This window comes from Nipponia nippon, unplaced genomic scaffold (assembly GCF_047370975.1).
Source record: "Nipponia nippon isolate SJK-2023a ecotype South Korea unplaced genomic scaffold, ASM4737097v1 scaffold_12, whole genome shotgun sequence".
Lineage (NCBI taxonomy): Eukaryota > Metazoa > Chordata > Aves > Pelecaniformes > Threskiornithidae > Nipponia > Nipponia nippon.
In genome coordinates this window covers 6,828,743-6,855,137 of record NW_028262313.1, presented here as the reverse complement: position 1 = coordinate 6,855,137, position 26,395 = coordinate 6,828,743, and the positions used below count along the sequence as shown (strand labels likewise).

At 39.0% G+C, this 26,395-nt stretch overlaps 1 protein-coding gene across 6 annotated transcripts in view; it reads left to right on the top strand.

The window, feature by feature from the left end:
* The window catches only part of GRIA3 (glutamate ionotropic receptor AMPA type subunit 3), a 160,153-nt gene that overhangs the window by 26,541 nt on the left and 107,217 nt on the right, over positions 1-26,395 (top strand). For all 6 annotated transcript variants that reach the window (XR_015702587.1, XR_015702589.1, XR_015702588.1 and 3 more), the window contains exon 3: positions 10,325-10,564. Coding sequence is in view for 3 of the 6 variants with exons in the window: in XM_087748578.1 (XP_087604704.1) it covers positions 10,325-10,564 (240 nt within the window). In the remaining 3 variants the exon portion in view is untranslated. The remainder of the gene's footprint in view (positions 1-10,324; positions 10,565-26,395) is intronic.

Here is a 26,395-nt window from a genome sequence, read left to right as displayed (position 1 = left end):
AATTGCATAGCCCCATGAACCTTGAGTAAACAGGGGGAGGGGATATGGAAATGTGAAATCCAGTCGATTGGTCTGAGATGTACTCACAGTGACAGCACTTGCTGGAATACTATTGCAGAGCCTCCAGGAAAGTGTTGGGGACTGTTGCTTTGGGTAAACTGGGCTGTCTATCAGCCAGCACCATGCTCTGCATACATAAAGCCAACTGGAAACTCTCCGGAGCTGGAGACTGCTTGCACAGCTGCTGTTTTGGCGATCACATCCCCTTTCTCCTTGGACAACCTTAATCCTGGCCTTTACCTCGTGGTGAATTTTACCCAGTTCAGTGATTCCAGGTGTGTTTGCCATTTTGCCTCTTCTATCTCATCCTCTGTAATATATCCCCACAGGCCTATAAATGGCACCACCTCAGCAGACTCAGCTCATCTTTCATCACACTGCCAAAGCTTTGTTTTGATTTATTGCCTTTCACCACAGTGGCCCAGAATGAAGTCAACTTCTGAAATCACTTAGGGAAGGATCTGCTGAACAAGCATACATTTAATAATATGCCTCTGCCTTTTTACTTCCTCCATACTGGGATGTTCCAATGAAATAAGAAATCCCTTCAGTGTATTGGAGTGCTGGAGATAGCTGCTGCTGAGGCGCAGCATTGCCTTTAACTGCTGCGCTGCGATTCAGCCCTACGTTCTGCCTCACATCCTCAATTGTGAAATGCTGCGGTTCTCTGATGGGTGTGACTTATTTTTTCTTCATACCACAAAACGCGTGCTTTTCTCTGTTGTTTAAAGTATTGACAAAATAGGTGAGAGAGATCATCTCTGAAGATGATAATGATAGCTACTTGGATACTCCCTGGTCTACCACATCTTGTCAAATTCACATTAAAAACACTTTTTTGAGCATGTCTTTTTGTTCCAAGGCAGAGTGCTTAATGTCTTGTGGAACTCTTATTACTTTGAATAAAATTATAGAAACATTCATGATTTTATGTTGAACTATTAAAGGTTACTATGTGTTTATTAGAATATGCATATTAGTAGACTATATTGGCTGCCTGTAAGTAAATGGCTTTTAAACTTCTTTGTGTTTTACAACTGAATGACTTTTGAAAGAATAGGGCTTTTCATATTTTTCTTCTGACCAACATTTTTAGAAAAATTGCTTCAGAAAATAAGAGATATAGTTACAATCCAAAGTGATCACAGCATGCTGGCATAACATGCTCTAGATTAAAATGAAAAGCATTTCATAGAATCATAGAATACCAGGTTGGAAGGGACCTCAGGGATCATCTGGTCCAACCTTTCTAGCACAGTCTAGACGAGATGGCCCAGCACTGTGTCCAGCTGAGTCTTAAACATGTTCAGCGTAGCGGAGTCAGCCACTTCCCTGGAGAGATTATTCCGATGATTGACTGTTCTCATTGTGAAAAATTTACCTCTCGTGTCCAATCGGAATCTCCCTGGGAGTAACTTGTACCCGTTACCCCTTGTCCTCACCCTGTGACTCCTTGTAAAAAGGGAGTCTCCGTCTTCTTTGTAGCTCCCCTTTAAGTACTGGTACATGGTGATGAGATCACCTCTGAGCCTCCTTTTCTCAAGGCTGAACAAGCCTAGCTCTCTTAGCCTGTCCTCATACAGCAGGCTTCCCAGACCCTTGATCATCTTGGTGGCCCTTCTCTGGACGCCCTCCAGCCTGTCCACATCGTTTTTGTATAACAGGGACCAGAACAGTACACAGTATTCGAGGTGTGGCCTGACAAGCACCGAGTAGATAGAGATAATGACTTCTTTATCTCTGCTGGTGATGCCCTTTTTGCTGCAACTCAGTGTCCTATTGGCCTTCTTGGCTGCAGCAGAACGCTGTTCGCTCATATTGAGCTTCCTGTCCACCAGGACCCCCAGGTGCCTTTACAGGGAGCTGCTCTCTAGCCAGGTGGATCCCATTTCAAATGGTGCAACAGGTGGAAACGAGTTATTCAACTCAAGTGTGCGTTACATGTTTGTGTTGCATGCACAGTGTCCGTGTTTCTGCAGGGATTAGTCATGAAGCGGGAGTGGGAGTCTCAGACGTGAAGAGTACAAATGATTGTTGTTTGCTGTCAATATATTTAGACTCTCCTGGGGAAAACTTTGCCAGGTCCTCTGGCTCCCTCACACAGGTGTTAGCTCTTCTTCCACCCTTCAGGAAGAAAGGAGTGTGTGGTTATGTGTATAGGATAGACTAAGCCTTTTCTCAGAGGGCAAAAGCTCAGAGAACTGGTTTACATCCACACGTTAAGTCTCTAACACTCCCTAAACTTGAGGCCAGTGCCTGAACTCTTAAGCGATCTCTCTGGGATCATGGAGCTGCCCATCAGGAGCAGAGTGTTGGCATTGCCCATACTGCTGTTGTTGGCAAGGCATTGATTATCCTGGAGAAACTGAGCAGGAACATCTCTTCATCAAAGCACAAAAGGCAGGTACCGATGCCTTTCCATTTCTCTCCAGCAGTGAGTTTAACTGTCTATGAAAAGAAGCCTCTTGCTGCTCCTCCTATGAGTATCTTCTTTGGTGTCAGGAGCAGCATAGGCAGTAAGCAGAAGAGCTCACAAATAACACAAATCCACAGCATTGAAATCTGAGTTCTGCAACAGTGTTACAAAGTCTTCTTCCTAAGAGCTTTTTGTTTTAAACTGTGTGGTATGTATTTGATGTCTTCCCTTTAAAACTAAAAGGAATTCTCCCCTGTGAGCAGCTCGTCGGGGTGATAGGATCAGGATGGAAAGTGGTCTGTTAACGGTAGAAGAGTGTGGATTGCCAAGATGGGTTTAAAAATAGAAAACTTGGCTATAATTTGTGGTGCCTGATTTGAGAGCTTGAACTCCATCTTGTAAAGACACAAGCAAGATAATGTAGTATTCTGATCAGCACATACTTAACTATAGTCCTCAAATGCCTAACATCTTTTAAATAATTCTCAAAAAACATCAGTTGATTTATATGGCACATACATATCTCCTCTCACCTTTCATCCATTTTAAGCTTTAAACCCCTGTTTTGCTTCCCTCAGACTCCAATAGATTGTGCTTCATATTGAGCCAGGAGAGTCTGATTCATAGCCTTTCAAAAGGAACGTTCTCATAGAACTCCGAATCCATGGTGTTTTAAAAAATCAGTATGTAATAGTGATCCCAGTTAAACAAAATCTTTTAATAATTTGGACCTACTGATAAGGGGCCAACACTTTTCCTGGAAACTGTGTGGATTGACTCCTGGGTTTCTTCTACCATCAGAAATGAGTTGTAAATAGAGTTGGGGTTTTTTTTTGTTGTTGTTTTTTTTGTTGGTTTTTTTTTTTAATGACAAGAAAAACGTACATTATAGTTTGGTAGGCGTGAAGGACAAGATACTCATTTTGGGCTTGATTTTCATCAAGGGTCTACAAAATTAATTTTTTTTTTTAGCTTTGTGTCCAGTAACCTGAAAACAGAGGTAGCTCTGACTCTACATAATCTTAGGTTTGGAAGCAGCTTGGGAACTGAACAATACGGGAGTAGGTAATAGCAGTGCAAGTAGCATAGCCTGTTCCAAGCCACTCAGGCCACCTGCAGTACGTTCTCTGATGAAGAGATGAAGAACGCCTTTCAGAAAGCTGAGCACAGCTTTCTTATGACAATCAGGGTGGTGTTTGGTCAGTTTGGTGCTCAAGGATGTCCTTGTTATTGACATTTTAAATGTATTAGCTAGTTTTTTAAAATACCAAAGCTTTTATTTGCATATACATCAAATTGGCAGTTTGGGGGCAGAGAGGTTTTGGTCCAGGTTTACTTTTATCTGAGTAAAGTTACACTAATGGACAAAGTACGTCAGACCTGAATGAGCTTCAGCTACTTTTCTCTGAGTGCTTTCTGAAACTGCGCCTTTCGTCAGCCTTTCTGTCTAAAAGGATCTGGCTTCGGATAATGCACTTCTTTCTCGCTAGCAGTCGTTGCAGGCCTCGACAGGCACCTATTGGCATCATGGTGTGCATGAGACTTCGTGCTGCTGGTGTTCCTGCTAGCACTGTTACAGCCTAAGTGGCCTGTTTTTATTGTTGCAAGCTGGCATTTTTCACATGCTCATAAAATGCATACAAACGTTTCAGTGTGAAGAGAAGATCCAGCATGCAGCAAATTCATGTACATTGTTAGGGTTTTATTTGACTGCAGTAGTATATATAAAGGCCAAAATGTGTAAAGTTTAATGAGTCGAGTCATGTACGTCATAAATAACTTGGCATACTGATGGAAACCAAGGTTGTGGTAATGTATTTGTACAGCACCCAGCACCCAGGAGCTGTAATTGTGATCAGGGTTCTACAGCCATCCTGAAGAGCGGGCAAGAAATAAAGACCCATTTAATAACGCGTAATGGAGTTGTGACAGGGTGACAAAAGTCATCTTGAACGGGATCTTGACCAGAGGGTGTTTGGGGATGCTTGGATCTGGACATTTGTTTTGGATTGCTTTCTAGTAAATGGTTTGTAAAACATGAATGGATTAATCCTTATGCCTTTCATTTGCAATTTAATAATACCCCTCTCCCACTGCCTGAATGTACTGTTTTTATTTTATTGGCTCGTCTAAAAAGAAGTGCAAACTGAAGGAAGTGTATATGTTTGAAGAAGGCACTAGATAGAACGAAGGAAGCTGAGTAGTTCTTTATAAAAAGAACTAGATAAAACACACTGCAGTCGTATCGCTGAGAAAACTGTTGCCATAAATGAAGTAACAAGAGTAAATCATAATTTTGTTCTGCACTCTGCTGTGAGGTTTTGGGTTGTGTGGTTTTGTTTTTTTTGTTTGGGGCGGATTTTTTTATGTTTATAAGGGCACATCCTTTGTTAGGTAAGATGAGAAGTGATGTTATAGCCAATATTGCAGGAGGATTTGTATCCAATTCCAAGTTGTAACTTCCTTAATTCCCTCCCACCCCAAGAATATTCACTATTACTATTTCAGAAATGGATGTTTTCACAAATGCTTGTTTTCTCAGCTGAATGTTGAACAACTCAGTAGAATATTTGCTTTTTGACAGAATTCAGTGTCTTGACAATTTAAATGTAAAAGCTCGTTTTATTGGCCATAGGTAAATGCAGTTCACTTAATTTTTAATACAATGAGTTTGTCTTTAAAGGAAGCTTTCAAGTCTGATTGCCTGGAGCCCCCTGAAAGCTCATTCTGCATTTGGGGGCACTGCTGCACTGAACTCCTCAGGGCTCAAGGTAGAGTGACTGTGCCCTTTCATTCAATGTATTACAACGAAAGGGGAAAGAAAGCAGTAGAGGCATTGTCGGTCTCTCTAAGAGCCTGTATGCTTACTGTATGAAGTGACATTAGTGATAACCCTTGTATTATTACAGCAAGGAAGTCATAGGATGGAGCCTTAGATAGAAAATAGCAACTGCTCTGAGATACGCTGCGTATTATTCCGTTATAAAGTAGTCCCATTAGTCTGTTGGCAGAGGCTGGCAGTGAGAATTGTCTGGAATCCAAGACAACTGGCAGAGGAAAGTGGAGGGAATAAAATTATTTCACAGCTGAGGGAAACACAGAACACAAAACCAAGGAACTGGTACGAGTAACGCGCAATAATGTCAGTTGTGATTGTGCTCCTACAGTGCCTTTCGTTCAAAGAGCTGTATAATTATCAATAAAGCAGGCCTTATGGTGCCCCTTTGACATAGGTTAATTTTGTCAGACCTATTTTATAAGAAATTCATATGAACAAGGGGGAAATTACTTGCCCATACAAACAGTAATGAAGAAGGAATAGTGTCTGAGGTATTGTAACCCCCAACCCCTGACTCCAAAACCATCAGGCTGTTACACCCCTGGGCAGAAGTGCACTGTGTGCCACGCTTGACTTTTACAAGTCAGTCATTAATGTTATCATCTAGTGGAAATGGTGTATTAAGATCCATCCATTAACATATTTCTTTTGTTGGCTTTGCACATCGTTTCTTTAAACAAGCAAAATCCAAAGCTACTTGTAAATGTTCCTGGTAACGCTTCAGTAGTTGTTTATAGCAAGAACTGGAAGTAAAAAAAAAAAAGGAAAAAAAAAAAGGTGTCAGAGAAGTTTTGACTTTAGCTTCCAGGCAATAGACAGTAGAAATGTCAGAGCCTATACAACCTTGCTGTGTCAGGAATACTCACAGTCACTAAAAGGCAGAAGAACTAAATACCATTAGAAAGCAAAAAATAAATTTTAAAAAGAAACAAAACATCTAATAAATTGTGTGAAATGAGGCATCTTTTGAGATTCTGGCCTGGAGCCTTCCTGAGGTCTGAATGGAAAAAAAATCACATCTGGTTAATCTTAGCAAGTTTCTGTGGTGGGGCTGATTTGACTGGAGGGAGGATGGAACTGCTAGTAAAACAGAAGGCTGGGACTCATTGAGTTATACTGACGTTTAGGATGGCTCAGCTGCTATTCAGTGCAGAAACAAAGATTTTTATTTATTTGGGTTTGGGTTGGGTTTTTTGGTTGCCTTTTTTTTTTTTTAATGCAAATTCTGGTGACCACTGTGATCACTCGGGCTCTGAGCATTTTCCTTCCTTGGCAGGAAACACTCCAGTCTCTCATGACCTGAAAGTTCCTTATCTTCTCTTGACATGCTTGAGAATTCACAGGCTTCTGTCATACCATCCCTTCTTCTCCTGAAACTGATGGCATGTGGCAGCTAACTTCCTCTGAGAACAAGCCCAGAGTTAAGTCTCCGTTCATAAATACTCACCTTGCACCTAATGCCAAAATAACGGCTTATTATGATCACCTGTTAGATAACTGCTGCTCAGGACCTCTGTCCCTTGCTTCTGGAGCTTGCAACTTTTTCAGTTCAGGTTGTAAAGCAACTTGGTTATGGGCTGTCCTTGGAAATGGTTGCACATCCACAGGATTAATAACTATAATTAAGAGCAGTTTCATGAAGGCGTAGCTCAGCAAAAAAAAATTGCTTTTTTTTTTTTTGAGGAACGAGGTTGCATGAGGATTTGTCCAAATCACTTCTTTGACAGCCAAAGTGTGTGTCTGACCATCTGCATTTTTCAAGTAGGGAAAAACAAACATAAATCAACTGTGATTAATTAAGGAAAAATACCAAAATTTTTACTCAAACATGAGGATTGTTCTGATTGTCAATAGAAAATAGTTTGTAGAAAGAGCTTAAAGCTAAGGTTTAGTTAGCCTTTTTTAAATTTTGCTTATGGCTCAGTGATGTTAGAATAATAATTTAATTCAATGGAATGTGATTACATGTTTGGTTTTTGGAAAACAAGTAACAATATGGCTATGGGGTCGTGGATGTTCAGTAGGTTCATCTGATCACACAGGAGATTAGGTCACAAACTAAACAGAAGACCTAATGCTACAAAATTGTAACAAAATTGTGAGTTCAAAAATGTAAATGAACATTGAGGACCAAGATAATTGGCCTTTTAGCTTCTCCTTACAAAAACAAAGGTTTGTTTGCCTTTTAAATGGGCCAGTAAAATTGAATTGGCACCCTACAGTGCATGCAGAATAGATAGTCAAGAAGAATAAGCTATAAGAAATGAGCAGAGGAGCTTAAGAGGTGAAGATTTCTCAAAACTAATAGACGACAGATAGTCTGTAGAAGTGTTAAATCTTGAAGATCTGCAGTGACTACAAACCTGAATCAGGGGAAATAAGACTGGGCAGGGGGGTGTACTTGTTAGAAGATATTGTTGGTGATCCTCCAGAATTTTTAGGAAAAAAAGTTGCAAATATCTGAAAGGCCAAATCAGAAGCTCTCACCTGTGCTGGGATGCTCCAGGCAAGCAGCAGCTCCGTGTTGGCTATTAGGTCTTGTTTGGAGAAGGTCCTGCTTATGGTCAGGCTGTTCACAGACTCTGATTTTTTTTCTTAGGTTACTCACAAATTGAGAATGGGCTCTTTGCATAAATGAGCACAGTCTGCTATGAAAATAGACTCACCTTAATTCAGTGTTTTAAAATAGTCATGCAAAACAGAATTTTGTCCAAAGGACAAAGACCTTGAACCATTTTTAAACTGTTGACCACAGTGCCTAGGTGCCATATCTCTAAGACCAAGAGAGATTCCTTATACCCAATAAGAAATAACAGGTGAACCCCCGATCATTTGAAATACTCTGGGTTTTTAGGGCCAGGAGACATTTGAGAATACGTTTTGTTTGCATTGCAAGAAGGGACGTTTCCTAGAATACTTGCTCTTCTCTGCTTTCTCTGCAGTACAGAATCTACATTAAAAACTAGTAAACTAGGCCATTAATAAATATGTAAAAGCAGCCTGATCTGTGAGGTACTGACTCAGTGTGTGTGAGGACACCCAGCTCTGCTAGCCCCACTTTGGTGATTATTCCCACGGAATTAGAGGGCTTACACGCCATGGGAATGATTTGGAGACCGCCAGGCTTTCTAATGTAGTCTTTATTTTTCCCTTTTTTTCACCTGTAAGTTAGTGCCTTGTATTTGTTACTTCAGCAGATAATTTTTACGGTAGCTTTTCTACTTTATATCCTGCTGGTATATAGTTTAACAAAACGCCTTTTGAAACAGGGTATTTAATTCCTCAGTCATGCCTCTGGGAATAAATTCTTGCTGTATTGTAACTTCTTTTATATCTTATCTTTACTGCGGTTGAGAACTTCTGCAAACTTTTCTTTCAGAAATCACTACTTCTTATTCCCTCTCTGTGCCTCATGTGCGTCTCTTTTCTGTCTACACCAGCTGTTATTTGCTGCCGGTATCCACAACCGGTCGTGTCCTGGTACAGTGGCTTAAACACTTAAAGAAATTCCTTAATAGCATTTCTATTTTTGCATCTGGATCTCCAGGAAGAAAATCGAATTTTCACACCTGACTACCTATTTGAGGTGTTATCCATGATGCTGTCTCAATGAGCTGATACTGTGTAGAATCCTTTTTAAAATTACTTTAACAGGCTTTAGTGATTCTGAATGGTAGCATTTATGGTAGGAAATGTTTCATGATGGTACTTTCGGAAGTAAGAATGCTGTATATTTCTGTGCAGAAGTCATGTCCTCTTTACCGCTAATTACTTGCCCTTGCTTTTTGCAAAGTTAAATATGCAGCATTTTGGCAAAAGTGGCTAATGGGGCTAGTTGAAAACTGTTCAGTCCAGTTCTTGACAAGTGAAATTGTTCATGTTGAATGAACATTTTTCTGGGAAACTTATCTTCATTACAAATGGAACTTGCTCATCTCAGTCCAGAAATGTTTTGAGTTAGAAGTGCTGCTATGCTGCAGTGTTTTTCAGTTGTACAATTTTTATTATGGACCAGAGCCCCAGCATCTCACATATCGGGCTCCCTCGCTCTCTCTGATGCAGTCTCCCTCCATGGAAAGATCCCAGGGTCACAAGAAGTTTGCTCTGTTCCTACACAGTTGAACAACAAAGAAACTCTTTTCCCTGCAACTCCCATGAAGTTGACCATGTTTATAAATAGAAATCCTTTTATTTTTGTCCAAAATGGTCATTGTTCAATCTCTATAAGGTATGGGAAGTGAAGTGTTTCCCCAGTTAAGTATGTGTGAAACAGAACACCTTTGACTGCATTTTGATTATTTTCTGGTACTAGATGAGTTCCTCAGGACACCAGAATGGTTAATGACTAAAAGCTTCCAGTTTAAGGGATATCAACTTTCGTCCCGTGAAGCAACAATATGTGTTGATCATATGTGTTGTCATTAATGAGCCAAACACTTTCTAAATTGCTTCTGAAAGATTTTAACACTCGGTTCAGAAGCCACCATAATTTCTCACTGAAAAAGACCACACCCAGATTTCATACAGAGATTTCAGAGTTGTGGACTATAAAGGAATAAACCATCCACATTTCTTTGTATCAGATCTGAATCAAAGTGGGAACCAGGGAAAACTACATCTTAACATTTTGACTTTCAGGCAGACCTGACGTTTGTTACATAGCTGCTAACAGCTGTCAAGGTTCTGCTCAAGGGAGGGAAGGTATTTTGCAGACAAGCAATGTAATCCCATGTTTGTTTTTAAAGAATATGGAGAGATTAGTGGATTATAACAATATGGCAGGACAAATCGCAATTAAAAATGTGCTCAGGCCAGTTTAATTGTGACAAAGTTGGTACAACTCACAGCTACACTGAAGTTAGTATATATTATCACATAAATTCATTCCATCTGCTCCATCATACAGAATAATTTCAGGATTGCTTAGAAGGCTTGCTTCAAATATACTTTGAAATTTTGTTTGCGTTTGTTATATATCAGATTTTAACACCCCTGTCTGTCTTTGTTAGTCTGTTCACAGTTTTCCAGAGGAGTTTATGCTATCTTTGGATTCTATGATCAGATGTCAATGAACACACTGACATCATTTTGTGGAGCCCTTCACACGTCCTTCGTCACACCCAGCTTCCCAACAGATGCAGATGTGCAGTTTGTCATCCAGATGCGGCCAGCATTAAAAGGAGCCATCTTGAGTCTCTTGACTCATTATAAGTGGGAAAAGTTTGTGTACCTCTATGACACAGAACGGGGTAAGCACCATCATTTTAAGTGATTTTTCTATTTCATAACTTGCTATACATATTACCAGAATCAGTATGTGCAGCCCATCCCAAAGTTCTTCTGGGTGCAGGTAGCACATTCTGGTGGTCCTAGAAAACAAGTTTATTCTGAAGAAACTAAAATGAATGGATAAATGAAAAGAAGACATCTTCATATTACTGATCATTTGTAAAGAGATTGTCTGGAGGATAGCGTTAGCAGTGTAAGCATTCAATTTGGAATACCTGGTTTCCATGGAACCGCAGATTCAACACTTGCCAGCGTTTTTGAGTCCTTGCAAAATAAATAAAGTCGGCACTATGAAGTAGGCTGTTAAGCAAGACCTTCCACTGTGCGTGACACTGCAAATCCCACACCACTTTACATAAATGTGCATTTCTCCTGTCACTGGACAGAGACACTCCATGCTAAGATACACTCTGGAGATGTCTAGGCATCAATAATGGTCTAAGAATATAATGTATACAACGCTTTAGGGGTCTGCTGGAGAGAAGATGGTCCAGATATGTCACATGGATATACAGCGATGAATTTAGGTACATGACAAGAATGACCAGAGATACGCTTTACTAAATGAAAACATATTAAAACCAGTGTTTCCACGCATATGCCGATTGTTAACTATTAAGAAGCACCAAAGGTAGCAAATCTAGTTTCACTAGAACTGGTCTAGATGATATGACTATCAGACTAACTGAGATAGTAATGGAAGTCATGAGGGAAGACTTGCGGACTCAGACTTGCATTTTTCTACAATTCTTGGTGTGTACAATCTTTAGGTAGACACAGTCTAATCATGAGCTTATTATGATGACTAATCCCTTTGGAACAGTTTAGGTTGTGTCTAGGCTTCATTTTGCCTTGCTCATACTAAGATTTTAATCACAGGTTAAAACACAGCTCTTGCTGGCAAAATTAGCCCCAGGAATCTGACTTTACCTCCGTTGCCTTCTGCCCCTTGTCTTGGCTTCCCATTCACATCCTACTTACAACCTCACAATTACTAATAAAAATCATGTCGTGAACCTACTGTGGCTCGCATGCACGTTATGCTAGCCGTATGTTATGTCAGACATTCAGACTAAGAGTGAGAAATCTGAATTATATGACAACATAGGTGACTGTAGGATTCTAAAATGTAGCTCAGGGTTAGAAGATAAAGGACAGCTGTGTCTTTAGGATGGAAGATGCATCAGTGCATATAGGTAGCTTGATGATGGGCTTTGAGTTGTTTGGGATAAACTTCCAGCATCTTATCTGTCCTTCCTATACATATATCCTTGTTTCTGTTGTTTGATAACATATTTGCCATCTGCTAAAAGAGGAACAAAAAGGAACAGCTGGTTACCTTCAGTTACTGCTGGTTTAGTTAGGTTAAAACAAACTTGGTAGCAGTCTTATCAGAGTTATAATTGCAATATTCTTCCAGCATTAAAATAAATAAAGAAGATTCATATAGGAGGGAGAGGCAGGGCAATTAGGTACTGAGAAATAGACATGAGATTCCTTTGTTTGATGAGCAGCAATTGTGGATGACAGCACCTGAAACATTTGGCAATTCCAGTAGTCTGCCTAATTTCTTGTGATAGGCCTTCAAATACAAAAACACACCCCAGGAGGTTGAACAATAATAATGGTGAATGGCTCCTTGTGTCGGGTAGTGAATAGGCTGTGCATGTTCCTGTACTGAGATACCACTGGAAATGAAAACACTAGAGCTGTCACGATTTTTAATAATTCCTATCTTAGATACTTAACTGCTTTGGGGCACAAACACTGTAAAGAGAAGGTGTTAAGCAGTTTACTGTCAGTTCCTGAAATAAACTATCATTTAAATACTGCTTTTCTATGAAGACTATTATCTCACTGGTTTGTTTTGAGAATTTGAGAAATTGCAAAACATTAGACTACTCTTTCTTACCTTGAATATTAGTTATGGACTAAATTGTTCTTACAAGTACTTTTACAGTGTTCTGCTGAAGCAAAACACTGCCATGTATTAAACATTGCATTTACTGTTAATAAATACCACAGCATGTTACTGATGCCGTACAAAACCTTCTTGTGGTTTTATACTGCTTGTTGAACTATTTCAGTTTAAGCTTAGGAGAATGGAGAATCAGCTTTATAAAATTGTTTTCCTTAAGCAGTGGCTCCTTTGCCATCAAGTCATATAATCATGTGGTTTCCCCCTTGGTGACATTAGGCACAATACTGTGACGTTTGGCTCCTGCAATGAAACTTTTAATCCAGTGAGTGTGTACGTTGTGTATTTGTAAGTACATTATTTTCTGTTGCTGGACTTATTCTCTTAGTACCAGCAAAAAAAAAAATAAATTATGCTTTACAGAGAGTAATGATGCATTAGGAAATGGCTGCTAAGGGAAGAAAGGACATTAAGCAGTGTATAGAAGAAATAGTCATATGCTCATTCCATGCCACATGCTTTTAGTTCATGTGAAAGGGAAAGGCAGGGTTGATTTCTGTTTGTATTAACTCCCATCAGTACGTTGACACTGTTGGTTGCTGTGATGCGTGCAAAATATCTGATTAATTATATGGTGCTAACTGCCTCAGTAGGCTTCTCTGCAGTAGAACTAAGACTAATTAAGATTATGTCAGGATGAAATGAGATGGGGTTACATACAGAAAGCTATTAAGAATTTGGGTAGCACTTGTCGGGAAAGTCACCTTTTGCATCTCATGCTGAGGATTATGTTTCATCAAAAACCTCAGGTTTATTTTGAGTCTTCAGGTCTGTTTCTCCCCTTGCTTTACTGTAAATCAGATGTTATTCCACTGAAGTCAGTGGACCGGAGTAACACTAGTGTGAATGTGTAGACAGGTAGGCTTGTGGTTTTCATAGTCATCTTAATGTTCTGTGAAAGTGTGAAGTACTTCTCGTTTAATTATAAAAATGGTATGGTAGATTGTAATACTGAAGCTTTTGTTTATATGAATTTCCATAATGTTTCTTAAGTAATGTTTCAGTTTATTTTTGCCTGAGAAGCACTGTTTTGTACAGATAGTTCACTTTCCCTCTGTCAGTACAACACAGGCATTTTGTCCTAAGTTACTTTGATTTGTCATACCTACTGTGCACAAAGACATTGATTTCTGTCATGCAGATCATTTAAACAAAATCACACCAAGTAATTTCTGTGATGTACATCAAGTGTTCTTCCTCTTTCTTCAGATCATAGGAGTCATCACAGGACAGGAAAGTGACTGACTTTGTGTAATGCCTACCTACACGATGGGAGCTCAGTCTAGACAGGGGTACATATAGATCACAGTCTTTATGGCATTGTAACCAAATACGTCTCTAAATCTGAAATTCTTCTGGTTTTCGTTTAGTCTGTCAGTAGGTATCTAACAATACCTAAAATAAAGAAAAAAAAAAAGGCATCTTTGATAAATACGGTTATTCTTGGCTAATATTTTTTTTTAATTGGTTAACACTGGCTAGATGAAGGCTGAGGCACGGAGGTGTTCATCTAAAGGCCCAGGTTATGTGGCTAAGAAGAGTTGAAAATATCTGCTTTAAAAGCAATTACATCTTTAATCCTTACTGTCACAGAAACACAAAAATTTGACCTGAACATAACAGATGGGTAAGGATGCAGAAGGCCTGAAAATACAGTTTCAGAAAATATGACTTGTCCTGTTCCTCTTAAATATAAAACCTTCTGGTACCCTGTTACATAAAGAAATGCCAAATAAAGAGCCAAAAAAAAAAAAAAACCAACCTGTACAACTGTAAGCTTCTCGATGCTTATACATAAGGCATCGAATTGCCTTAAATTGGGTTCAGTACAAGGCAATGAGGTCTGATTCACTGCTTCTGCTGAAGACAAAGAATAACTCTTCTGTTTAGTTCTGCTTTTACAAAATGAGGTTAGTTATCTATTGCTATCAAAGGACAAGACACTTCTGTACTGCTTTCCCTGGAGAATGAGAGATTGGAGCTGATAAAAGAAGCGGTATGTAGAACCAGGCTCATTATATCTTCCACAAAATTAAATTGATGGATTTTTTTTTTTTTGATGAAATAAGAGTTGCACTGAAAATTACTGATATGTAGAACATAACATTTTTTGCAAAACATCTGAGGTAAGATTAATTTTTGTGGAATCTAAAAGGACTCTGCTTTAGTACCTGGTGGATTCTTAGGGATTTTGGAATGTCGGCTTCTGGCGGACTGAGTCTCTGCTGAAAACAGCAATGAAAAATGTAATCCAACACAGAATGACTGACTCCTGTTTATAAGCACCTTCCAGTAGCAGAGAGGTGCAAAAGAGCTCCTCCTTCCACATAGCTCATTTGTTAAACTCTGTGTTGTCTTTCTGCATGTCAGGAACTTATCTTCATTTATAAAGATCATTCTTTGATAAAGGGGAAAAATGAAACTGGTGGTAGCAGCTACAGCGGCATTAGTAAACCCTGAATTCAGCACCTGCCAAACAGTCAAATGTCAAAAGAATCAATAGCTGAGCTGTTCATTAACATGTTTATTCTTCAGAGCAGGGGAGTTATTCCACTAGCTGAAGAACTGGTCTGAATCCATTGCATGAAGGAAAAAGGATTTAAGGCTGGCTCACCATTTTCTCAGAATTAAACATGGGCTTGTTCCATTTTAAAATTATAATTCTTTTTTGCTAGTATGCTTATATATATGCTTGGTGAAGAATAATGGAACATACAGAGCATGTTTGGAAGCTTATAAAGCACCAAAGGTGACAAAATGGGGACGAGTTACTGCAAACCTTGATTCTTCTGAGTTTTTTGGCTCTTTTGCAGGAGTGTTTTGGACAGCAGCCCAGGATCATGGGGTGACATGTAGACGATATCAATTGCTAGCATTTAGGTAGCCATGTAGATGAGCTGTCTCATTCTCCTTTCCCACTTCTTTATATACTGGGGAATGCACAGCAGGAAATATAATCTTGGCAAGACCTCCCGAGCTGAGACTCGGCCTCCATACCGCGGGAACAGGCGTCACAGGCCTGTACATTTGAAGCATCATGTGCCCCAGGAACTGCCATTCAGAAATTTTCTTCTAAGTCGTGATCTCGGCAAAAGGCAACTTACAGCATGGCACAAAATGTTGCATCTTTTGCATGGCTTTGCTTGAAAGAATGTAATGTAGGTTCAGGTTTTCAAGCTCTGGTACAATAGAGAACACCCACAGTGTAAAGACCCTTATGGTAGAAAATCCATTATTTAGATTTAAAGAACAATCATACTTCATATAGTTACGCGCAATAAGAAAATCATCTGTTTCTTTCACTATCAGCCTTTTGGGAATGAGTGATTTTTACCATCTTATAATGCCTAGAATTTGTATTTATATAGAATGGAAAGTCATAGATACTGCTTAGCAATGTTTGTATGAAATATAAGTAATTTACCCTGACAAAGAGGCAAATCTTGACATTCTTATTTAGGGCGCATTGCTTCGTTGCTTTCAGCAGTATAATGTATGAACTAAGGTGCTATTCAGGAAACATGCCAGAACCTTAACTGAAATATTCCAGGATTGCTTTACTGTTTGACTTTACTGCCTAAATGTGTTCGGGAATAATCTGAGCCTGAACAGTTAAATCTAGCTTTTGATAATCACTCTACATTTATTTCCTCTGAAATCTCTAACGTCTCATACAGACCGCTTTTATCTTGGTCTCTGTGGTACACAGATACAGAAGAAAGCCCTTTTGCTGATCGTTCCCCAAACAAACATTTGAGACCCTGTGTGGGAGAATGGATGTTGGCCGGTTTTTGGGTGGACTGAGAGCCTTAAGCATTTTTCTCCTGATCTTTCCCATTTGCTGCTGTTTGTTCAGCTTACCCTCGGTAATCACTTAAACCGTTTTTCTAGCTTATGAACAAGGGGAGTGAATCAACTTTGAGAGTCATCCAGCATGAGATGTATCATACTGGCAAGACTAAGATGCGGCTGAAGACCAACAGCATAGAGTTCATGGTAGTATTCTGTACTGCAGCTTTGTGCCTCTTCTGTGTATACACAATGGGTTCAGGTTGGTGTTGAGACGCCCAGGCAAAATGCCTGAGCATCCCTTGAAGCTGTTGGAACACGCACTACTGTCAGCAGTATTTTCCAACAACAAGTGGAGGGAGTGCACATGTGCAACAAATTTGTGTCTTGTTTCATGGAGCCCCTGAGAATAAAGAATTGTGTCAGCCCATTCATGAAGAAAAGCAGGAACACCAGAGCAAGAGCATGGTGTGACAGAGACCTGATACTGCTTGTGTGGTGATGATGTGATATCATCCATTCTTCTATCCACACATAATGGTGTTGTGATAGGGTATTACGGTAGCCTCACTCACACTGAGTGTGAATCCGGTTGTGGCTGAGAGAGCATCACAATCTGACCTTGTTTTGTGTGAAATCAGCTTGTAAAACTGAGTCAGAATGTTCAGGGTACACAGTATGAACGGGAACATCCTGGATAAATAATTTCTGGAAGCCTAAAGCAGTATGTGTGCTACCCTCGTGGTCCTAACGAAAGCAACTGGAACTCTCAGGAACATGAGCTGAGGCCGCGACTATCTTATGTAGTAAACAGGAGAACTAGCAGCATTGCTACTCACCCGTGCCTTAGAGATGAAGTCTGCAAATGATTGTATTGATAAACTGACTGGTATAAATGCATGCATATAAATATCTACCTTTTCATAAATATGCATGTTTTATCAACTTTTGGTTGATAATATTTAATTTTTTTATTGTATGCGGAAGTAATTTAAGAGGCAGAAGCTTTTGTTCTCAGTTGATTTTATGTGTGCCATCAGCAAGGCTTAAATGATCAGAATCTCACTTTCCCAGATTTCTTGAAACAAAGCTAAAGTTCAAGACAGTTTCCGAGTGCAGGTGGAGGGGGAAGGGCTGAAAAGATACATGAGAGGGGTTGTTGGCCCTTTTACTCTGAAACAAGGGCAAGGACTTGACACAAAGCCAAGCCTTAGAGGTGATGGAAAGGCTTCGCTTGGAACCAGAGGACTCGAGGTGGAATTTGTTGATGTCAAAGACGGGACTTTTTAGACTAGAAAGGAAGGCTGTGGAAAAGGATACCTATATGCAAAGGACTGTGAGTAAATTTTCATCGAACCTATTTATATAACCCATCCCACCTGACAGATCTAGGAGTTTACTTGCAGTTACTTTGAGTTTATTATTTTGCATCTGTATATGTACATTGCAAACTGTAAGTCTTTGGTGTCTTTGGCATCTAGATGCTCAGAGCAAGGCAGGCTAGCTTCACCTGGGGAGTTGTGCTGATTCTGTTCATGGAAGTGAATTGTCTTGCTGACTTAGAGTCTGCGTAAGGGGGCTGGTACTTTGAGTGGGACTGAAGAAAGCAGCACTATTTAGTAATGGAATCAAGATGAAGCAATTTTCAGGTATGTATCAAAAAGAGAGATAGAATCACAGAATAGTTTGGGTTGGAAAAGACCTTTAAGATCATCAAGTCCAACCGTTAACCTAGCACTGTGAAGTCCACCACTAAACCATGTCCCTAAGCACCACATCTACACGGCTTTTAAATACCTCCAGGGATGGGGACTCAGCCACTTCCCTGGGCAGCCTGTGCCAGTGCCTGACTACCCTTTCACTGAAGACATTTTTCCTAATATACAATCTAAACTTCTCCTGGTGCAACTTGAGGCTGTTTCCTCTCATCCTGTCACTTGTTACTTGGGAGAAGAGACTGATCCCCACCTTGCTACAGCCTCCTTTCAGGTAGTTGTAGAGAGCGATAAGGTCTCCCCTCAGCCTCCTCTTCTCCAGGCTAAACAACCCCAGCTCCCTCAGCTGCTCCTCACCAGACTTGTGCTCCAGACCCTTCACCAGCTTCGCTGCCCTTCTCTGGACACGCTCCAGCACCTCCGTGTCCTTCTTGTAGTGAGGGACCCAACACTGAACACAGGATTCGAGGTGCGGCCTCACCAGTGCCAAGGGGAATGATCACTTCCCTGGTCCTGCTGGCCACACTATTCCTGATGCAAGCCAGGATGCTGTTGGCCTTCTTGGCCACCTGGGCACACTGCTAGCTCATGTTCCTGTGTAACGTTGCATTAGTATGTAAACTTCATTATGTATTTCAGTGGAGTAGCATGTTCTGGTTATCGCATGTTTTCCAAAGGAAGAACATTCTGACATCCTGTACCTTAACGCACTTAAGATGGCAGTATTTATTATGTTAGTATTCTTACAAGTTTGCAAATTTTATCACCCTTCACTGGATCTTGACTGTATGTTGATTCTTCCTGTGCATCTCTGTCCACCTAGAAATAGTTCATTCTTAACCTGAGTGACAGCTGTTATTGGTGGCCCATGGTATTTTGTGGAACAATGGTTGTTTCTTATTCACAATGAGGGAAAAAATTCCCTACGTATGCTACGAGAGACCTCACGCTTCTGTGAGCATGATGCGATAGTGAGAAGATCTTCAGCCCAGGCAAATGAACCATTCACCAGGTGAAGAAGTTCTGTGGAATGAGCACAGGTGGTTGTGTCTTAATGGAATGACTATAATAGTTGCAAGTGGTAAAAAATGCCAAACGCAAAGGAGATTTCTCCAATACTTGATGAATATATGAGTAAAATGGAGTATCTCAATAATTTAGTAAATCAAAGCTTCTCCTTTGATAGAGTGGCCTCAGATACACCAAAGCAGGTTCTCAGCTAAGCAATAACATGTTCTTTTCTCACTACCAAAAGAGAAGCTTCATATGCAGTTTGAATTTCTTTTGATACAGGACTATATAGCATGCTGGGTGACTGGTGTGTAAGAATTTAGCTTTGTTAAAGGCTTTGTGCTTTTGAAGTGATTTTCATTTGATGGTCTCGACCAACAATGAATGAAAATCAACAATATCTGTATGGGGCATGCGAGGGTTTTCAGTCCTGTTTTTCAGATGGAAGATTCGATGTATTTATCAGCAAGTTAACAACCTGATCTTCTTCTACTTACGTATATGGAAATAGCTTTGTTGAGTTGAAAGCACAGTGAGCTTTGACTTAAGAGATGTGCAGAATGTCATACTGGAAGTCAATGGCCATGGTCACTAATGAAAAACAGTTTCTCATATTTCTACACAAGAATTCCCCTTCTCGCCTAGAAAAAAAACAAGCCTTTGAAGAAACTCATAATGGATTAGTAAGAAGCTTTACATTTAAGGTAGTTAATTAAATGGTGTTTGCCATGGAGTTTATGTGAAGGAATCCATTGGTTATAGCTTCGATACCTTCCTTCATCTATGACACTTGGCCCTTTTAGATGTAGTTTCTTCTTTCAGGCTTCAGAGAATTTACCAAACTAGTTTGACCACATGCCTTTTTCTTCCCTGAAAATATCAGCTGTCTCAGTAAGCATAAAGATGACTCAAATGCTTTGTAGAAGAAAAATAAATGTGAATGCATTTGTGACAAACCCACTCAGCTGGCAGGTAGAATGACCTCATATTGTATTTAGGTTAAGGAGTTTTTAAAGGATTTTTCTCTTACGGAGATAGATTTTTCTCTGGTTTCTCATGAGACATTTAAAATCACACCTTTTTTTTTTTTTAAAAAAAAAACAACTTCCTTGCAATTCACAGTAGGACAGCACTGTGAGCGTGCATTTCAGAAGGTATGTAAGATAGTGTACTGCTGTAGTACAGTGGAATGAAAAATACCTCCATATAGTGGTTAAGTATTAATCTCTACAGAAAAAAAATTGAAAAGTTCCTGACATGAATTTTATACTCAGTAACAAGCAATTATTCATTTCTTCAGCTCTATATGCATAGCTTTTCCTGACCACCTCTTTTGCTTTGATTCATGATACAAAGAATCGTTGGGAGAGAAAGGCGACCTAAGGTTTTATTCCTCCTGATCCTGAGCTCATCGTGTTTGCAGCCTGTTGCTTTGCACTTAAAAGTATTTCTGACTTACCTTGGTTGTCAAGCAGCCCAAAGAAACAAATCACCAGTCAGTGATTTGCACAGCATAGGAGCATTTAGTCAGGGACCCTCTTCAGTTTGTTAAAGTGATTAAGCACAGACTTGTCATCTCTTACAACAGCAAAGTCTCCCCTTTATTGCTGAAGTGTTTCTCCTTCAGTTTCTAGGGCCAGGTTCCTCAGGCACCGCTCTGTGGAGCGGGTGTGCCATGGAGTCTGGATTTGCACGTGAAGTACATCTGTGCTCCCTCCAGGTGAATGGGATGGAGCCTAAGTACGGTGAGATGCTTTTGCCAAGGTAGTAGTAGTTTAGTGAGCGGTGTGGGCTAATGCATTATATCTGAAACTGAAGAATTTCATAAGCCAGAACTGTGACTACTGGAAACACAACTCCAGTTCTGCTCTCTGCCCCAGCACAGTGATCTGTGCTAGAGCTGTGAATGCTTCGTAAGCTATGAGCATCGCAGTTCCATGCTGACGTGATAAAACAGCATCAGTCTGGAAAGATTAACGGATTCCAAGCAGTGGTTGTTAAGGTTTCTTAAGCAGTCCTGAGGTGTTGTTTGCTTTGGGGATATTTTTGTCAATCCTGATAATAATAATATGCAGTGAATGGCCAGGGCTGTGCACATACCAGATATAAGAGGACTACTGTTACTTGCATAAAGTGCTAATACCTTTATAGCATTTCTTCTGTTGCTTAGGAAGTTAAGAGTTATTTCTCCACTCTCTATTCATGTTCAGGAGAGCAATAACTCATTTTTGATAACTCAGATTTTGATAATCTGCCCAACTGTACTTGAGAATGGGTTTATAAAGGAGTGTGGCCACTCCGTTCACTGCATTGAACCATACTACCCAAGGCCAAAGACAGATCGAAATTGCTTTGTTCAGTTGTGGTGGTTTTTTAATCAGCACTTATGTGTTGTGAGCATTTAACTCAGGCTCCTTTCCCCTTTGTAAATTAAAAGCCAGTTCTGGTTCTTCTAGTTAGCCTAATGAAATGGCCGCTGATCACTGAAAAGCCTTTTCGCTCCTTTTGTGTTCTCCTTGTGGCATGGTGTACAAAGCAGTCTCAAAGACAATGGCTCCGAGCTGTTCTTCAGCTGTCTAGGTCTCAGAGTCATAGTTAAGAAGACTTTTCCAAAGAAGAAAATGCATGACAGTGGTCATTAAAGATTTTCTCAGGGTACTTTAGAATATTTTAAACACTTTGAAGCCCTCAGCTAAATATGGCAAATAATGCAGACACTTTCAGGTGTCTTTTTTAGCAAGGTGTTTTATGCTGATCACTCTAAGGGCATAATATTGTCATTTTTGTAGCAAAGGCTATATATGGCCTTGTAAATTTATACTGCGATCCCCTTGGTGATATAAAAATAGTGATGTAGTCCCAGAATTAACATGGGAAAGCATTTGTTAAAACTCTTGGGTGCCTTTAATTCAGTATGAGTGGTGTAGTTAATACCCAAGTATGGGTGGTTCTAATGGGTGAATACATCAAATAAACTAAAATGTTGGATAAAGTTATGGTATAAACACTGTATTTCCTCTATTGGATGTAATTTTCAGTTGCCATTATGTCCTGCTGAGCCATCTAAATATATGAAAGACTCCATAATTGTCACTCATCTTTATGAAATGTCAAAGTCATATACTACATCGACCTCCATCTATGTGCATTAATTCATGAAGAATTTAATTTGATGAGTTTAAGTCAGAACTGCAGTATAAAATCCTTTCAGTGCAGTTTAATTATTTTGCCAGCATTATATACACATAACACCATCGTGGTCTAGACTGGATTGTGCCATGATCTGCTCCTAAGACTAAAGATACTGTAAATGTGTTTCTAGATCAAAGAGTGCTATTTGCGGCAATCTTATTTCTTACTGGCTTTTTGCCCCCTGCTTAAAAAAGGGGAAATTATGATTTTAGGAGCAAATATTAGTCTTCAGTTTGTGTAGTTTAGCACATCTTTTATTAGTAAGATAAGGCTTTATTCTTTGGGGGGGGGGGGGAGAAGGACAAAAAGAGGGAAATGAAAAATAAAGAAGCCAGTCTTCTGACATTGTTTGGCTGGGCAAGATCAAACCTTTCAGCTGACTACACTGGTGTCAGTAATTGCTCTGTAGATAGAATTGCCTGTTGCTTAGTAGTACTAGCATTATTGATCAGTTGTTTTCATCCATGAACTGACAATGATAACCTCAAATTAGATCAAGTTTTTATTAAAGAAATAAAATCAAATTATGCCTGACTGTAGACAAATAATAATGAGTTATATGACCACATAATTATTGCAATAACGTTTTTGCAGAGATTTCTTGAAAATAAAACCCCAAACCCTCCAGTTTGTTTTTTCTGCCAGTTGTTATGCAGTTCTCTGCCTCCCTCACCTACCCGCGTAATGGGCAAGCCTAAGTATTTTTAATGGCATTGTAACGGTTGCCACAAAGAGGTGGAGAGATGGGGGCGGGAGATCTGCGCTTCTCTTTGAAAGGGGAGGTATATGAGGGGGTGAATACAAAGATGCATAAGTTATTGCAGCCTCAAGGCAGCAGTAATTTATGCACTGACAGTTTGAGTTTCATGCTATGCTATTTTAAAAAAGCCTTATGAAGTAACTGCCTCTGTTACATTAGTGTATGTGTTGGTTTTAGAGACATTCCACATCATGGAGACAGTTTGAACACAAACATTTGAAACACATTCATCACAGTGTGGCAGTTGTCCTGTTTCAGTAAGAAAAAAGCCTAGTAATGTAAAAAGGGTAGTTATTTCCCACATTTTAACATGAATTTGGGTGCCCTGAAGGATTTTTCAGGGTTGTTTCATTGCTTATCTGTCTGGTTTTAGATAATGTTAATGAAAGTGAAAATTGTGGCTTTAGATGATGCATGTATATTGTATTAGTGTAGTTATTATGGTAGTTGTCCTCTCTGGAACCATTTAGGTACCCTTCTCAAAGAAAGCAACAAAATGGATGTGAATGGCGTACATTTGAATAATGACCATTTTGGTTTGCATGTTGTCCTTATGCTACAGATCAGAGAAAAGTCTAGCTGCACACGTCGTCCGTAACATATAAGACCAAACAATGCTTCCCTTCTGACATGAACCATATAATAATATTTATGCATTAAAGCACCATTTCCTTACAGGGAAGTATTGGGCTTGGCTGTTTGATTATGAATTCCCATATATATAGTAGTAATTTCCATTAGTTTAACAATTATTGTGAAACTACACATCTGGAAGCATAAATAAAAACAGTAGCTTCAAAAGTTTGAACTGTATAGAATTACACCGAGTTTTCATTAATAATATATATGAAGCCAAACAAATTAAGTGCAAGCAGCTGTAGGCCATTACAGTTTAGATTTAATTTAAGTAATCTCTGGATTGACCTTCTTCAAAAACTGGCCACAGTAGGCAATATAAACACATCATCGTCTGTCTTACAGTGAATTTGAGATGCCAGCTGCATCCTCATAACACTTTATTGGGTCTCCTATGAAAATTACGGCTAAAAAGATAATGGAAGCAATGATGTTATTTGTTCTTAAGTTTTAAGTGCTATTCATTTTGCATAGATATGGTCTTGGTTTATGGGATATTCATTTGCATTTTTCTGCAGATAGTGTTTTTGTGACTTTAGTGACCTCCCTCTGACTATAAAGCTGGATTTTGTCAAAATGTTTTTAACATTAAAACTTTTACTGCAGGGAATTCAGGCTGCTACTGAATGTAACCAAGTCGGTTCGGTTGTGTAAAAATCAGAATATGCCTCAGAGCATAGCAAAAGCCATTCATTGCATTTCTTTGAAGTGAAGCAATGCAGATTTGCACAGGTGAAGTTTTCACCTTATGTGTTTAAAAATAATTTCTTGACAGGTTGAAAATGAAACAACAAAATTGTAACACAGGGATAAAAACTTGTACAAAACCATTATTGTGAAAGAAGATGAAAAGTTCTCCCATATTTTGATATTCAAATGTGTTCTTTTTTCCAAATCCCAGATAGGTAATTTCTAGGACTTCACATGAATAATGGATGCTATTTAAAATGTTTGCTTAAGAACAATGAGTTCATTGTATCAATAATGAGAAGTTTTATTGTTGGCCACTTTGTAATATTTTGATTGTCATGTTTTATACAACTCTTGAGGGCAGATGGTAGAAATCCACTTAATTGCTGTATTTAACCTACAGTCGTTACTGAAGGTGAGGAGGGAATACATTTTTGCTTTCTGTTTCTACAGCACCTACCACAATGGGAGTTCTTGAGAACTACATTAAACAAATAATTGCTGATTATTGCACTAGCATGAAGGGAAATGGAGAGGCTTCAGTGGACGTTTTGCTAGAAACTTGAGAATTAGCTTCAGTTTTATTACTTGAGGTATATTTATATGAGTTACAGTATGAAAAATAGCAGCCTCAATTGTCATACAGACACCAGAGTCTAGAAGCAATAAAAACGGAAATCACTGTGTCACAAGGGAAACTAGTTTTCCATAAACTAATAAAAATGATCTTCTAATGATTCCTGTGTGGTCCTTCAGAGATTTTTTGGGACATATTTGTTAAGGAAAAGCTGAAAGCTGTTGTATTTCCCCAGTTATAGTCTTTTTTTAATGACTGTCCTTTACAGAATATTCTTTGGTGCGGTGCCTTCTTCTCAAGTTACTATTCACGGTATTTTCTCATTTCCTTTCCAGGGCTTTCTACTTTATTCTGTGATAATATAGCACTAGGTTCGTCAACATAAGTAACAAATGTATTTTTCCTCTCCTGCTTGACAGAATTAAAGCTTAGAAAGAAAATTTTGTTCAAGTTAAAGTCAAGTGGAACCTGAGGAGTGGGAAATGTTGAGTGAAACAGAAATTACAACAGTCATTTTGCACCAAGCTGAAAAATGTTAGTATATCTGCAAAAAATCTGGTCCCTGATATTTCAAGACTAACGTTTAGTTTAATCTTTGTTCAGATTTTGAAAGGAAAAGACATTAGCTTTCATTTTGAAAAATATTTTCCTTCATTTTTTTCAGTGAGAGTTATAAATTCAGCTTGCCCTAAATTAACTTGTAGCTGTGGTCCCCTCCTCTCCTAAAGCCCAATTCTTCCAGTAAATGTAATGTTAATTGAAAAAAATTCACCAGCTCTATTACTGAATTGATGGAGCTGGAATTGCTAACGGGACACTTCCCTAAACAGTAAGTGAAGTTATATGCCCATATGTGACTCATGCAGGGCATCAAAGAACATTTTTAATTCATTTGAGAGCGGCCAATGGCCAGACTTTACAGAAGAAGACCAGCCAGCAATAAACACGCTGCTTTTTGCCAAAAAGAAATGTATCAGGACATTATTTTTGCGATCTCCGCATCTCAGTTAAATATTATATCGTATTGTTCTGTGCAAGGAGATAATTTTACTGAGACTAGAATTATTTGCATACCTTCCTTCAATTGTTACCATTCACACTTTGTTTTATTTTATTAATAACTATTTAAAAAATAATAAATCACAGTTAAGGCACTGTAAACATAAGTACATTCCTGTGTTAAATTTGGTCAAAAGCAAACCGGATATTTAGCGATGATTTTTAAATCATTAAATTACGGAATTGTTGCCCTTCTGCACTGTATAAAATTATTTGTCATTCATTGATCACTTATAGATATTTATAAACATTTCCTAAATAAAAAGCATTAAGTTATCATTAATGCATTTTGCTAAGACAAATATAACAGGTTTTGGTTAAAATTGTTCAGGTGCAGAGCAAACTTTTTCATGTTTGTTTTACTTTCTGCTCAGTGTAGTCTTG